The 16,923-nt window shown below is 41.2% G+C and overlaps 1 protein-coding gene across 5 annotated transcripts in view; it reads right to left on the bottom strand.

The window, feature by feature from the left end:
- Positions 1–16,923, bottom strand: part of CRIM1 (cysteine rich transmembrane BMP regulator 1) — a 174,928-nt gene that overhangs the window by 65,501 nt on the left and 92,504 nt on the right. For 4 of the 5 annotated variants that reach the window (XM_039887419.1, XM_039887422.1, XM_039887420.1 and 1 more), the window contains 2 exons: positions 8,986–9,107; positions 583–765 (listed from right to left, as the gene is read on the bottom strand). In XM_039887419.1, the coding sequence (XP_039743353.1) occupies positions 583–765; positions 8,986–9,107 (305 nt within the window). The remainder of the gene's footprint in view (positions 1–582; positions 766–8,985; positions 9,108–16,923) is intronic. The other variant, XM_039887423.1, reaches the window with a different exon arrangement.

The following is a 16,923-nucleotide window of genomic DNA, read 5'->3' on the forward strand; positions in this document are numbered from 1 at the left end:
CCTGAGAGCCTTCTGCCTAGGGCCACACCTGACACGTGGCTGGACCTTGAGCCGATGTCACCACCATGCCACATGACCCTCTCACACCATTCATTTTCAGAAGGGGAGCAGCAGGGTCCTGACCCCACCGGAAGAGGCATGGGTACCAGAGAGGAGGCAGGGCAAGCTCTCCTCTGAGCTGACTGGCTGAGACTGTCAGGGACAAGGGCTGTCTTGTCCCAGCTGGGCAATCTGAGGAGCATGGGAGGTGGATTTTAATGTCAGGGTGAATGGAATGTCCCCAGGACTTGCTGAGGAGCTGCTAGAACTGCAGGGCAGGAACAGAAAGCACCGTGGGACATCTCACGCTGACCTGTGGAAACTGGTGACCTGCTGTCTACACCAGGGCATAACTTCCCTCGGGGAAGCATTTTCACACGGTCTACCTGGCATTATTGAAGTCCTAAAAGATAGACCAGAAAGTCATTAAAAAAAAAAAGAACTCCTTCAATATTCCTCTATTTTGGGGTGAGGTTGAATTAGGTCAATTTTGATATAAAAACTCTTGAGCCATGAATATTCTTCAGTTAGCACCTGTCTTACCTTCGCACACCGGGCAGCACTCCCCTTCAGGCACGTAGTACCTCTCGCAGTTCAGCTCCCCGCACTGGGCAGTGAAGCAGATGGAAACGCCCCCTTGGCATCGGCAGAACCGACAGTTGTCCATTCGAAACATATCTCCGTCATTATACTCCACATTGTTGAATACACAGGCTGGCTTTGTTTCTGAAAGGATTTCACACAGACAAGGCATATTCAAAGTCACTTTTGAGTGATGTCCCTTTGTGTTTTTCAAAGAGCCTCCAGAAAATTCTGTCTGATAGCGGGAGTTGATAATTTGATGGGAATTTATTAAACTCGATATAATTTTTTTTTGTGCAATATTCTTATCTTCCTTACCCTGAGGAATCCAAACTCCCCTTAGCAAAGTCTATATTGACTTTCCCCTTCTCCCAATAAAGGGAGCCATTTGACCATGAAACTCACACATCTGACACTTGTTTTAAAGAGATTACATTTGTTTTGTTAAGCCATTCTTTACCCCAAATAAATGATCCTATCTTCACATTAGGCTTTGTTCTGCTTCAAAAATTTATCCAAGCCTTCTAGGAGGTGATAGCTTTCTGTTCCTCTAACATCCTCTCCTAAATTCTTTTTTCTCTCTATGAGGTTTAGTAATTTGTAATTTGAATAGTACTTGGCCTTTAAGTACATTGCTTCATGTAATCCCAATAACAAAGGTCTGACGTAGATATTATCCCAATTTGAGAAGTGAGGAGATCCTAGGTAATTTGCTCAAAGTCACATGTTTTGCAAATGACAGACACAAAAGCAGTAGCTCCTCCATTGAAACCTGGTGATCTTTCCATCGTGCTTCACAGTTATGTTCTGCTAAGAACTCAAAGCCCTGCATTTAGAATTCTCATCATGATACCAATGACTGAAAATGTGTTCCCTGCCCTGAAACACCTTCCTTAAATTCATCCCTTCTCTTTAATTTTGGTTAAAAGAACTCCTGCCAAAGATATCACAAGAAAAAGAAAACTACAGATCAATATCTCTTATGAATATAGATATAAAAATCCTCGAAAAATTAGTAGCAGACTAATTTTTTAACATATAAAAAAGATTATATACCATGACCAAGTGGGATTTACTTCAAGAATGTAAAGTTGGTTTGATATCCAAAAATCAATGTAATATGGCATATGAATAAAGGACAAAAAAACCCACATGATAATCTCAACAGACACAGAAAAATCATTTGACAGAATCCCTTTCATGATAAGAATTCGATTAACTATGAATAAAAGGAAAAATCCTCAACTTGGTAAATGGCATCTATGAAAAATTCACAGCTAACATCTTTAGTAAAAGACTGAATGCTTTCTAAGATGAGGAACAAGACAATGATATCCACTCTCACCACTGCGATTGACCATTGTACTCGACGTTCTAGCCAAGGCAATTAGGCAAGAAATAAAAAGTATCCAGGTTAGAAGCAGTAAAACTATCTCTAGTTGTAGATGACATGATCTTGTATACAAAAAACAAAACAAAAAAATTCTACGGAATCTACTAAAAAAACTATCATAACTCATAAACAAGTTCAATAAAATTTCTGGTATAACTGTAGTACAAATAAGTTGTTGAGTTATGAGAACTCTCATAACTCAACAATAAAAATAACCTGAACTGAAAAATGAGCAAACATCTGAATAGACATTTTTCCAAATAAGATACTTAACATCATTAGTTATTGGGGAATACAAATCAAAGCCACATTGAGAAACCACTTCATATGTTTAGATGGCTATAGAAAAATAAGATACAGATAACAAGTGTTGATGAAGAGGTGGAGAAATTGGAACTCTCATACATTGCTGGTGAGGATGTAAAAAGTGCAGCTCCTTTGGAAAACAGTTTGGCAATTCCTCAAAATGTGAAATACAGAATTGCCATATGATTCAGCAATTACACTGCTAGGTATATATACCCAAGAGAAACAAAAATATATACCCACATAAAAACTTGTGTACAAATGTTCATAGCAGCATTATTTACAAGACCAAAAAAAAAAAAAAAAAAAGAGAGAGAGGGAAAACAAAGAAACAACCTAAAAGTCCATCCCCTGATGCATGGATAAACAAAATGTGGTATACCCAGACTATGAAATATTTCTTGGCCATAGAAAGGAATGAAGTTCTGATACATGCTGCAACATGAATGAACTCTGAAACATTATGCTAAGTGTAAGAAGCCAGCCAGTCACAGGAGACCTATTGCATGATTCTATTTATTTGAAATGCCCATAATAGGCACATTTCAGAGAGAGAAAGTAGATTACTGGTTGCCTAGGGCTGGAGGCTTTGGGAAGAAATGGGGAGTAACTAACGAGTTTCAGAGTTTTGCAGGGAGGGGTTAATGCAAGTGTCCTGAAATTGTGATGATGATTACACAACTGTGAATATATTAAAAACACTGAATTGTATGACTTCACTTAGTAAGTTGCACAGTATATGTTTCAATAAATCTGGTAAAATCAAAATACTCCCAAGCTGAAGGAAGTTCTCTTGAACTAATGCACCCTGATTAATAAAGTGGGAAAATGTGGATTAAGATACACACTCTGTGCATGGGCTCCTCTCTCCAACATCATCTCTTAATGTGTCACCTGACTTTCACTGCGTTTTGAGTATATTTACATTTGTATGGTATCGAAGAACAATGACCTCATCTGATTTTATAATAATCCTGCAGAGAAGCCAGAACAAGTATTAATATGCATTTTTCTATAAGGAAAATGAGATTTTAAAGAGATTACATGACTTGCCTAAAATCACATAACTAGTGTGAAATGAGCTGCATGTATGTATACGCAGGTATTAAATGTGCCTGTTTGAACCTCTTCCCCCCTGCTTGTTGGATGTGATATTTCTTTTTCAGAAAATGTTATGTTAAAAAAAAAAATCACATTGTAGCTCAGAATTCATCTACATACATTTAGCCATACAAATCTGAACTGAAATTGGAAGGATCTGGGCAGTTAGATCACAAGTTCCAAAACACAGAAAATGGAGTGCTTTTACTAATCAAACTAGCACACTGTGCAGTGAGGCAAAATATGATACCCCCCAACAAAATGCTGAGCATCCATTCAAACCAAAGAAAATTTTTTATAAGCCAACCAATATTAATTGCTTAGTTGCATTAATCAACCACGTCTACCATCTGGGTGAAGCCACAAATCTTGGTGCAAGATCTGAAGTCAGGAGGGAAGATTCTAGTTATGAATAAAGCTACTCCAGGTGCACTGGTTTTTATGGTGACATGTGCAGAAGCTTCAGAGGGAGGAGTTGGGATGGATGAGAGGATTGGGCAGCTGTTTCACCAGCCAACGCACGAAGAGCAAGAGCGTGAAATTTAGAGGGATGGAGAGTCCCCAAAAACATGGCCTAGAAAACAGAATTCTTTAGGCTAAAAAATCACATAACATAATGAAATTCCTGTTTGATGTTGAGGGAAATTTATAGAGGCTCTTTAGAAAAGTGCATGATAAAAAGGCTCGTCTTTGAGAAGCAACAACCAATTACTTCTTCACCTGTCGGGGATAGATGTGACTCTCAGAACAGTGTGGGGACTATCGCTACCTCTACAAGAGGATAATTTAAATAAACGTGAAAAGGAGAAATACTACAAAGAAATAATTTATTATATAAGTTGTACTTTTCGAAGCGGTATGCATAAAAGTGTACTTTTAGTTTTTTTTTTTTTTGTCTGCACTAAAATTTATATGTTTCTAAGTTCTGGAATCTTCTCTTTGCTCTGTAATGTATTCCAGAACTCCTGAAAAAAGCCTGATAGCATAGACTGTTAATAACCTCTCCTTCCTGCCAAATTACACTGATTGGCAGATGGTGATAGGTATATAATTTCAACAAAGGAAAAAACTAAAATGTAGAACCTCACATCAGATGTAAAGAAATCTAAACAGATACAGTTCTGTTGCTTTTTCTCTTCAATCCCCCAGCGGAAAATGGCTAATATCTTGCCTCTGGTCTCATTTCACTGGAGAGGTGAGTTGAGCAGGAAGCCAAGTGGGTAGACATCAGAAGCCAAGAGAGAGAGAACTATATGACAGAAGGAAAACGTCTGAAAATTTCTCCATAAATCAACTGCAAATTGATATAATCACAAAGACAGAGTACTTGGATAAAAATCTTTTCTATGGGGGACAGGGAGAGTGTGTGTACTATAGTATACCAAGCAGATACTACTTCAGGATAAGGGGAAGGAGACAATATTTCTAAAGAACTGCAAAAGAGTATATTACTCTTAAGTAAAATTAGCTTGATAAGGCTCCAGGAATAGGAAGGGTGCTCAATAAATGCATAAGTGGAACAGTGCTTTCAAAGTACCTTATTCTCTCCATTAGTACAGAAATAGACAGCGAGTCCCTAGAAACACTACTGAGCATTATTGCTTTGCAGACAATGGATCCTCAATAGATATCTTTGTACTAATTTTCTTATTAACTTACTTCAGGTCTGAGTTTTCCAGGCCAAACTTTTACATGAAGATCAAGCTGACTTTGGCTAAGACTCTCCTGTGACTGATTCATTTTACAAGTTAGTGTCTGATGCTAGAAGAGTCAATTATCGACTATCAAATGTTCTATTTTATTTAGATTTTTGTGCATCTACATTGGACAGCTTATGATATTAAGCAACCAAATGATCATTTTTACATTCTATGTCTGAGATTTCAAACCCTAAGACCTCCAGGAATGACAGAGGTGGGCCAGTGTAAGGCATTAGGGTGTAATGGGACAAAATAGAGGACCCAGGCATCTAAAAGTAAAGGCTGTTACTCAGCTCCAGCTGACTGATGATAATGCTTTTGTTGGTGGGCTGGAGCAGACACAGAACTGTTTTTTGAAGGAGATCTGGGATTGTTCCATCACTGCTGTGAGGATCATACTTCTAGGTGATGATTTTGATGACTTCTAAGTTTATGTACTAGGAGCTCGGCCATACCATTTGTTCCTTTAGTTTCTAAACAGGATTCTCATTCAACGAACACCTCGTAAGACCTGCCTTCAGCCCTTGTCAGGGAATGCAGTCAAAAACTGTCACAATCTTGCTTACAACTCTACCACCTCTCTAAAACCAAACCAAAGCAAAGCACATAGAGAAGTAATATTTATGGAGAATGTTCTCTCCATCTATTCATCCAGCTGAGTATTTTCAAAACTCAAGAGTTCTTGAATCCTCTGTGAACATTTTTAAATCTTGTTTTAACATGTACCTTTAAAAAATAACATAAGCACACGGATCATCCTCACGGCAGCTTAGAAACTGAGCGCTGCCATGCAGTCTCTGTGTCTGCTCACAGGATTAGTTATGTTAACACTGTCCTCCAAACTGGGCTTTCTACATCTGTTCCTACACATTGGGATGTTTTCAAAATTAAGAAAGGATGCTCGAGGCATCTAGGTTCTAGCTCTGTCATCAAACTGACCTCTGAAAACTGCTTTCACCGAGTTGCATTTTAATATTTTGCTTTGCTTTTTTATTGAGAAGAATAGCCACAGGAAACCAGTTTCTGCATTGGCGGAATTAGAGAAACTGAAGACATTACCTATTGCATGATCCAGAGCACTTAGGTTTCCATATGAGAAGACTGTCCCCCTGTCCAGTGGGCTTCTTTCCTTTCAAAATAAGAATTGTGGATCTGACTCTTGCTTCCTTTTCTCCTTGATGGCCAGGAAGCTGGGAGTCTGCTTTGATGATTGCCTCCAGCGATTACACAGATACTTATGGCCTGCACATCTGTGGGCACTTTCTTTTTGCTTTTTACTTTCAAATTCTAAGTATAACTTTATGGTACTGATTCTCTTTCCCACTGATACTTTACCACTATGTTACTGTATCTGTTATTACTGTAAAATTGCCTCAAATCCTTTGTAGATAAGCAAGGCTTTATATAGATATATAGATATACACACACACATATATATGTATACACACACACACACATATACAATAAACCTCTGCTTTTTCAGGTGATGATAATATATGAGGGTGGGAAGGAAGGTGTGTGCACATGTGCATGCATGTATGTATATGTCAAAAGAACTAAAATACAGACTTTGAGACTTTGTAGGATTATGAATTTTCATTGTATTATAGTTTCTAGTCTCATCTACAACTGAATGACTAATATAGTAAAAGAGACACGATAGCAGGACAAGAAATAAAGCAAAGATCACCCAACGAGTTTATGGTAGCAAAAAAGGGCCACCACCAGAAACACGGACTGTGGTTTGTTGTCTCAACTATTTCTCACAGTAGACGGCAAGTCCTGTTCCTGAAGTCAGATCTCTAAAAAGTGAGGCTCTGAGCAGGGGCAGGCCCTGAAGGTTAATCCAATGCCACCGAGGTGGGGGTGCCGTTATTAGCTGTCCAAGTCACATCATGTTAGCGTGAGATACAGAGTTAACATCCTGATAAGGCATGATACTTGGGTTTCTACTGGAAAGAAAAAAAGGAAGGATCGATCTGCTCTTCATTACCCAGAGGACAAACAGCAAATTACATTGCTAGAGGTGGTATTTCTACAAAGGATGTGAGCTTAAAGTGTAGGGCAGTAAAAGGTGGAGGATCCCCACAAAGTAACCTTCTGTGGGCTGGTATTAAACTGCTGCCTCTAAAGGGAACTAAGATAGTATGAATCAGATGACTCACTTGCTCACTCAACAAAATCTGGATGCCCTCTGTAAGGCAGACTACATGCTAACATCCACAGACACAAGGATAGACTCCCAGTCCTCTGGCAGTTCAGATTCTAGGATGAGACAGACATGAGGGTACTTGCAGAGTGGTCAGTACTGGAAGAAATAACATCTGAGATGCTGGAAGCCCAGAGTAAGGAACGATATTTCTGTCTCAAATGGTACAAGTTAAATAATCACACAACATCACCTACAATCAATTAAGCTGCAGTGGTGCCAATAGAAAAAGGGTCTGCTTGGCCATTTCCTTATGCTTAACAGACACTACTACTGCCTGGACCACAATATGGGTGGCGGAAAGCACTGAGATTTATTTATGCACATGGAACCTTTTCTGCACTTGTGCTTGTATTTATAAGGTCTTTAACTTAAAGTCAGGAAGCTCACTTCACCTTGTCTATCTCCCTGGAATGTCCAGAGGAGTGTCTTTGGATGTGAACAGGAGGTGGGAATACAAAACAATAAGACTATTTGCCCTTGAGTCACAATTCCAAGTGCTTCACATATAAAGCCTCATTTAATTCACTGTTATTCACTCCATTTTACAGAGGTGGAAACTGAGGCCCAGGGAGACCAAGAATTGCCCAAATTACGCAGCTAGTAAGTGGAAGAACCAATTTTCAAACTGAGATCATTTGGTTCCAGTCTGTGTTCTCTCTCAACCACAAAGCTATCCAGTAAGCAAAGCAAAACAAAACAAGATGTGGTCATCACTAGATTGAAAACTAGAGGACACGATGAAACAGGACTCGACCGTAATATAACCTTTCTTGTGGGGGAGGGGAGGCTTGAGAGGGAGCAGAGAATCTTTTGAACTCTAATTTCTTATAAGTAGTAGTTACTGAGGACATTTCCGTATGTATAATTTTATTGTATTTATCCAAATCCATCTTCATTTTCCTTGTGAGTCTAGGTACTAACTAAATAATGTGCTCTACAATTACTGACAAACCACTTGCCCGAGTTTCATTCTTTGTGTTTCTTCTGAAAACCCTGAAGGAGGGGCATGTTTTAGGTTCTCCTCCCTTCTAGCCATCAGAATTCAATAAACACCCTGTCACCAAACACCAAGCCCTCTCATGAAAGGTGAAAGGGAGAGGTGGATTCTATTTGAAGGAATCTTGTGACCGGAGAATCCTTTTTCTGGCCCACAAGGTGCAAGCCGAAAGCAGGCCAATGCTAATAACGGCCAAGCACTGGTCACACATGTTCCCTCTAAGCAGGAAAATGCTAGAGGAACAGTGTCTTTTGTTTCAAATCATGGTAGCTCCAACGTGCTGTTAGTTCTGTAGATCTCATCCTGACAGCAATGGGACGAGGGGGCGAATGACAGTAGAAATATGATCAGAAGTTCCATGACCCTTTTCTTGGAATCCTAAAATCGTTATACTAGTGAAACGGCAGAATATGACGGCTACATGTAATCTGCTATTAGATTTCTAAAATTCTCTTTCTGGTAGATGGAATGATGATTCTCTAACTTCCTTTACTGCACAGTGGGATCTTAGGCAAACCTTCTTTCTGAGTGAGTTTCATCAAGTCCCTGAGTATGTTCTCTGCCTTATAAAGACAGCAACAGCTAGATTGAACCCTCCCGCCTCCTCCTCCTGCACAAATGTACACACTCTGAGAACAAGAGAAACCCCACGTACCATTAACACATTCAAAGACATCACAGCACTTTCCAGGTGTCCCATCTCCACGAGAGACTATGCGGGGAGTGGATCCCACCTCACACACGGGGAAACCACATAAGCCAGAGAGACACTCGCATCTGAAACCAAAGAAAAGGGAAGGAAAACCCCATGAATAAACAACAACATAGAAGTCGGGAGACCACGAAGTGGCTGTGCCAAACTGACTCCACTATGTGACACTATCCTGTTTATCTGGTGCCACTGGGGACGGGGGAGGGGGTTCTAGCATAATGTGTGTTCCACATAACTAAGGCTCATCTCCTTACTATACACCCAGATTTTTAACTTTAACCATTTTGACAGAAATATTCCTAAAATCATTACTTTAATTCTTACTTAAGTAGACCAGTACTGAGCATAACATTCTCTTGATGAATCAGGGCCATTTTCATATGCATATATTACTATGCTATTCCATAATTCAGTGATGCTTGCACAGGCTTCCACAGAATGAGTGCTCCTGAGTTCAGTGGCTCCATGTTGCTGCTTTGTTGCTGACTGTTAGGCATTTTTCAGAAATTTGTCTGACTCTTCTTTCAACTACTAAGTTACTAGCTTTTCAGTCTTTGTGTGTGTGTGTGTGTGTAATTGTGTCATTAATTTGTAATTGTGAATATGGAAAAAAAAAGATCCTGACTGAAGACTGAGGAGTTCTTTATAAAGGGCATGACCTGTGGCATATAAGTGAACTCTGTGAAAGCTGTTTGGAAGATGAAAGTCTTAATTTTGGGATCTTCTTAGCTACACATATGCATTTCCCTCTATATGCACAAATGAGGTAGGTATTCCATGAACTGTAAGCTAGCTCTGCTGGCTCTCACCCTTAACTTCAACTCTGCTGTGAAACCTGCCTAAACATAAAAAAATAAGAGGCGGGTAAAAATAAGAAAAGGAAAAAATGTTAACTCCCTGACGCTGATCTGTAAAAATGAAATAGGAGGCAGGAAGTAAGCAGCTCAGGGCAGCAGAGGGTCAGGATGTAAACGTAATACTAGGAAGGAACAGCCAGGCTCCTGCTCTGCAGCTCCCTTGGGGATGGAGGTGTTGTCAGAGGGTGGAGAGGATGACTAAGGGGTTAACCAGGTTGACAGGAGTGAAAGGAAGGAGTCCTAAAATGTATAGTGGGGGTCAAGATCAGGGAGAGGGTGACGGTCTCAGCAGGGAAGGGCTATTCACACATTCGTTAATTCTGTATTATCCTCCATTCCTACATAAGTGATTGTTTCGTTGGTCTATTGTTCTTTGTATCATAAATAAAATGAGCTTGTGGTCCAGGAGAACCTCAATGACCAGGCCCAGAGGTTTAATTACATTTACAGTTAACTACAGAACTAAAAAGGAAACAAATTTAAGTTAAAACTTGTACCAAAGATCATTAAAGCCACTGGGAAGGTGTGAATGACCTCCCCCAAGGACGTCCCTCCTCTCAGGCTTCCTCTATGTGTGTGTGTGTGTGGCGGGGAGGGGCGTTATATTGGATTACTGGGAGAAGAGGGTATGAGATAATTAAAGTTTTGCTGTAATGGTATTTCTGACTGTGGTTAAAAATAAATGTCTGCTTGTTTTCTGTGAGTGGAGCTGATCACCTTCTAGGACTGAGTAAATATGAACTGGGTTTTTTAGTCCCTAGTAAGGTTATCCTATAGTCTTTCATTTTTATGTGCCCACCCAATGCAGTATTAAGCACTTAATCATAACATTGTGATATTACAGTAGCAATGTACTGTTTACATTTATTACAACTGACATTCTAAGTATCAAGAGGCCATGCCCTGATCCCAATATCTGGATGTGATTACAACGAAAGCATCCTGCAAGAATAGCTGACAAACCTTTTCTTCCTCATCTTCTGAGATTCATTCACATTTTGCCCATTGATGTGTTCCAGGGAATCATTCCAATTTACACACCAAAGAGAATACATCCAACCAAAATACCCCTCTGTAGATGTTGCCCTTCGACCCTTCAGTGACCTTCAATGAACACGTATGTGCCCTTATGCACCAGGCTCTCTGTTAGGCTGTCAGAAATCACACCAACCTGAAAACCAGAACTAAGCTGCCGTAAGTCTTTTTTCCCCTTTTACATTGGATCTATTTCCCAATATTTAAATATCTCGTTTTCCTAGATACCCGCACAGACTGCCTCCAGCAAGTTGCAGAAGACCTGAAACTATACCCAACTGCTTATTAACCCGCTTGGAGAAAGAAAACCTTTTATGCCAAAGTTTTATTGCTAAAGCAGAATGACTGCATATTAAAGATCTAAAAATTCGGATGCCCTGGTTCTTGCCGGTGGGCCTCCTCCCAGCATCTGTCTCCATATCTGCATCTTCCTTGGCGAGACCTCCCTTCCTACCTGTTGCCATCTTCTCACAACTTCCCCCGAACCTGACATTAGCAGATTTTAATGACTTTTAGCACCTTAATAAAAAAGAAACATACAAAGGAACCAGAAAAGGTGAAAATCTGGGTTCACGTCAGATATCTATCAAGCAACTAGCTACGGAGTTGAAACTTTATGAAACTGCAGTTTTTTGCAGGTTGAAAATAGTCAAATTGCAGTTTCAGATAGTTCGACACAACTCATCTGAATTACCTTTTGACAGATACGTCTACACTCACTCTGTCAGGTAACAAATGAGGGATCCCTATCATCACCCTTATTTGCCAAGGAAGGTTATCATGTCTACAAATTAGGTGAGTTCACGGTAGTTTTTAGCAGTCTTTAATAAAATTATCCTAGATTCTCTGGTTTGCCAACATGGGAAGTAGGTAGCCTTCCTTTTTACAGATGAGAACAGTGAGGCACACAGCTTCAGTAACTGACCGGAAATAAAATAACATTTCCTGTCCTGTACTTTCCACTAGAAGAGAGTAGACTTTCTTCTGTTGAGTCACTAAGTTAGAAAACAACTGAAGCATGTGAACTGTATCTCATCCTTACCACCTTTTCTCTTCATTTTTATTTTTGTTTGTCTTCCCACCCCAACCGTCCTCCTAACTTTTACCCCCATGCCTGCAGAGTGAGCAAGGAAACGGAGAAAAGTGGGTTAGTGGCGGGAGCAGCAGACTAATGTGAGGAAGAGAGATGCTTACTGTTGATGTCACCACTTGCCCCTCCCTTCCGAAACCCTCCTTGCCTCAGTTTCTAGGCTATAACTTGGTCCCCACTCACCAGTCTCTCCTTCTCTCAACCCATGCCATCTCCATCCAATGGCTCAGTTCCTGTACTTCCGTGATAAAAAATCTTCAATTACTACTCACTTAACTGATCAATTTCTCAGCCTAGCATTCGACACTCTCAGGTTCATATACTGGTTTTCCAATTCTCTCTTCGAGTATTTCTCTCCATTATCCATATGCTACCGTTGTACTTTTATTCTTCAAATAAGCCTCGATTTTGCTGTCTTTGCATAGCTCGCCCTATTCCCTCCTCAACATTCCTCCTCCAGCCCTTACCTCCAGCTGTTTGTCTAAATACCATGTGCTTCTCTAGGCCAACCTCAGATAACAGCTCCTCTCTGAAACCCCAAATACCCAATGTTTCTTAAGGCCCCTTTCTCACTGTTTTGCAGTGACTTGAGCACTCATCTTGCCACAAGCTCTCTTAGTATTTATCACATATAGTCATTAAGTAAATACTTCTTAAATGAAACAGAACTAGAGATGAATAAAAAAAAAAAGCGATAGTATATGAGCCAAACAATAACGACAACAAAAATGAAGTGAGAAGGAGAGCACTGAGATTTCTATATGGTTAACTCAAAAAAAAAAAAAAAGTACCTAAGGGAGAGCTCTTTGCACGATAACTTAAAACAGAAGTACTGAGGGCTTTTAAAAATAATTTTAGAAAAAAATTAATTAAATAAAATTCACCCTTTTAAAGTCTGTAATTCAGTGGCTTTATATTCACAGGGTTGTGCAACCATCACCATACCTAATTTTAGAGCATTTTCATCACCTCGAAAAGAAGCCCTGTGCTCTTCCCATCCCCCCTCCCCGGCCCCCTGGCAACCACTAATCTATGTTTTGTCTCCATGGATTTGCCTATTCTGGACAGTGCATATAAATAGAATCATACAATATATGGGCTACGGGCTTTTTAACTTTAAACAAGAAGCAGCCTGTATTTGCAATCCTCCGGGAAAATCAAGCCTCTCATGTTATCCTCGGTATTAAGATAACGATCAATCAAGGCAGCATATTAATAAATGTTTGCATAATGTAATCACAGCTGCAGCCAGGTGGGTTGGTTAAGCTGCCTTTTTTTCTCCTGAGTAGGTAATAGATTCAGCTGCGTGGGCATCTGAGTGCCCGAGCACGATGACGAACAGCACTCAGAAAACCATCCAAGCCCCTAGAGGGCACTCCCCTCCTTAGGAGGCCCGTGCTGGCTGGTCTGTGAGTGGAAAGGCAGTGCAAACATGCTTTCCCTTCCCGTCATTTGCTTCCTGGACTCCACACACAGTCCCAGGCAGGCCAGAGTCCTGGGACAGCTTACAAGGTGCTTCAAGTCTGGCCTCTCCTTATCCTTTAGTTCCAGATTCTACTGGTTCCTCCATATGTCCCGCAGTTGAGCAGTGATGGTCATCTGCCATTCACTAAATCCACCCCACACCTTATCACTCAGTGCCAGAGCTCAGGTGTCCACTCTGCCTCAAATCCATGCCTCTCCTGCGCCCCTGGTGGATTCCACACAGCCTTAAGACCGCCCAACCCGCAAGGCCTTCTCTGATCAAAAAGCAACAGGATTAATCTTCCCTCCTCTGACCTTTAATAGTACACGAGGTACCAAACTCTTGGAGGGTACATGTTCATCCTACAATATCAAAACCCTACTGTTTCTCCAGAGGTTAACCATGCATTTTATAATTTTTATTTTTACAAATTTTAGACCAAGAGCTAAAAGGTGCAGCACTTTTCAAAATTAGTGTGTACAGGGAAAGACTATGGAATTTGTTTAGAATGCAGATTCCAGGGTGCTAACCACAAAGCTCATTTTTCTGCTAGTCTGGGGCAGGGCTCCAGAGTCTGCTTGTATAATAATCTCTCCAGGAGATTCCACTGAAGGGAATCTGGGACCCAGTTTCTGAGTAACTCTCTTCTATGGGTGCAGGGCCTCGGTCGTCAATTTAATTTGCACTTTCCATTGGAAAAAGCCAAGTATGACTAGTTTTAACATTTTAATAACAATGACGATTATTAGTATTTGCCTTCGATCATTTACAAACACTCCTTCCTGCCTGGATATGGCTGCTTAGAAGTGACAGACACGTGGGATGAAGAAATGAACAGCTTTATTTACTATCCAATACAATCATCCAGCAGAACATGTGTGACCGCTAGCAAGCTACTTAAACTCTGGGATGCTCAGTTTTTTCATCCTTAAAATGAGATGGTTGGACCATAACAAGCTTTCTTCTAACTATAAAATCTCACAATTCTATTACTGCTGTCACTGGCCCCATCACCGCCACAATCTGGTCCCGGCTCGTCCCCTCTCCTGCTTCCCAGTGGCCTGTACCATTCCTGGAGCACATCGCAACCTCATGGAGCACATCACAACCTCGTGCTCCACGCTTGCTCACTCTTCCTCCTCGCCAAGCACCTAACCTTCATGCTCACTTCAAGATGGGCCTTCTCTCTGACGTTTTCTGGTGATTTTTTTTTTCTTGGAGAAGGGAAGTATATTTATACATCTACGAGTCATTTTTTCCCTACTAAAGAAGACTAAGCAATGCAGGAGGAGAATAAGCCCAACACTGGCATCTCCATAGCACTAGGCTTGTCTTCGTAACTGTTATGGCTTCATAACTAAGTTGGAGAATCAAGAGTCTGTGTCCCCGGAATGACCAGAGGAACTGTGAAGGATGGACTAGCAGGTGTTGCTGGAAGAGACTCTAGGGAGTAGGAGTCCTCTTCGCCACCCCCATGCTATTTAGCACAGCACAGGAGCACCCATGGAATGTGCCCCTGAGGTGGGTGCCACGCAGAGAGCTGAGGGTGAACGTTATTCTAACATTCCCCTACAACAAACTCCTTCTGCAGCAGAGGAAATGCAGAAGCAGCAAACCATCATCTTCCCCAAGCAGACCCACATCCCTGCCCAAACCCTGGCGGGAAACAGTTCACTGAGGCCCTCTGCAAAGGACATCTCCCAATACTGGATTTATGCCACATCTGAACTGAGTGCTTGAGCCCTTCAAAAGAGAAGAACCATTTTCTATAAATCAAAAACTACTCTTTATGTGTGGGAGGGAGAGCTCTCCCTTTTGTCAGAAAAGAAGGATAAACGAGGAATTAAAAGGGCAAAGTATTTGTACTACTAGGATTCCACACAGTGTGTTAAGGAAATAACTGTCAGCAACAGAAATTATAATGACATATAAAACATTCCTACTCTATAAAAAGTAGCTTCAACTTTAATTAAATCTGATGCACTATCTTTCTACTAATTAAGTTTCTTAACTCTTTCCAGGCATGTATAAGTTTTAAAAAAGAGGCTGCAAATAAACATCCAGAAGGAAATAGGTTTCCCACCTGAGTGTCCAACTACCCAAACTACATGGACCCCTCCCCATGGGTGTTTCTTAGAGTCATAATTTTCCTCGTGTCTCACCATGAGACATTTACGACTTTCTAAGTCACAAACCCTCCTTCGCCCTTTCCCAAGCTAATTCCTGTACGAGCTCCTTGCATTTCTCCAGCCCAGGCCAGAAATCCTGGGAGTCAGCGCGGCACAGAGGTCGGCTCTGGGGATCCTGCGCTTCCTTCCAGCAGCCGTCGCTCCCCTGTCACAGCGGGATGTTACCTGTACACTCTCTACCTTCCCTTCAGAGACAACAGTGAAGTCATTCTGCATTTGTTGTTGTTGTTGTTACGTTTTTTTTTTTTCTTCCTTGGGCGAGAAACTGCTCCAAGATAGAAAAGGTATAATTGAGGGCAATTAGGTAAAATATTCTTTTGCATTTCCTAATATTAGGAATAATAATAAAGTTCATTGTAAGCCCTTAATAAAATGGTTATTATAGCTTTCCTTTTCCTTGCTTTCTTAAAAGGCGAATAATTATGGTTCTCTCCTCGAGGCTGGCATGTGGCTCAGGAAATTTAAGGTGCTAAGTTAAAAGACAAAGTGGTAGGAAAATGGAAGTTGCAAGCCCACACGGTTCCTATATGATCTATCAAACTGTCTTTTAGGATCATGCCCCACAGGAAGCAGGTGTGGTAAGGAGAAGCAATGGCACCGTATACACATTCACCAGCTCGATGTGACTGGCTGGGGAAGGAAGTTGGGCAAGTTGCGAAGGGACTCAATCCTGGCAGGAGGGGAACCAGAGGCACAGAAACACAGCTGGAAAGAACCCCCGGGGCCAGTGGCCCTGCTGAAAATGTGACAACTGGGACCTGGCAGGCTTTCTGAACTTTGCTCAGCTCAGCCCAACTATCCAGTAACAACCGAGTCCCAGGAATGGAAGGCTCTCGGTCAAAGATGCTGGCACTGGCTTTCAGGGTGGGCAGGATGGCCTCAGAGAATACAGAGGGGACAGGAGTGAGAGATGCACAAGGAACCAGTTTGAAAAAGTAAGCAAAAAGGGAAAACTGGCACGTTGCAGGAGTGGGTTTGGATGTGGAGAGTAAGTTTTAATAAAGCAACAGAAGGTATTCCTGTTTGAGCCAGAATTGTCAACTGCATTAGAAATGCATGCTCTGGAACATGGAATCTGCCTGTGTATGAACATGCAGTTATTTCATGCCTATTGGCTGCGTGTGCACATGCAGTAGGGCACTAAGCTGGGTGGGGCTGTGCACACACAGGGTCCTGGTCCTCAGTTTAGGGGGTTTAGTTTACGGAGGTGTCAGACATACAATCACAAATGGGAGCACAATGAGG

Source organism: Pteropus medius, unplaced genomic scaffold (genome assembly GCF_902729225.1).
Source record: "Pteropus medius unplaced genomic scaffold, Ma_sr-lr_union100, whole genome shotgun sequence".
NCBI lineage: Eukaryota > Metazoa > Chordata > Mammalia > Chiroptera > Pteropodidae > Pteropus > Pteropus medius.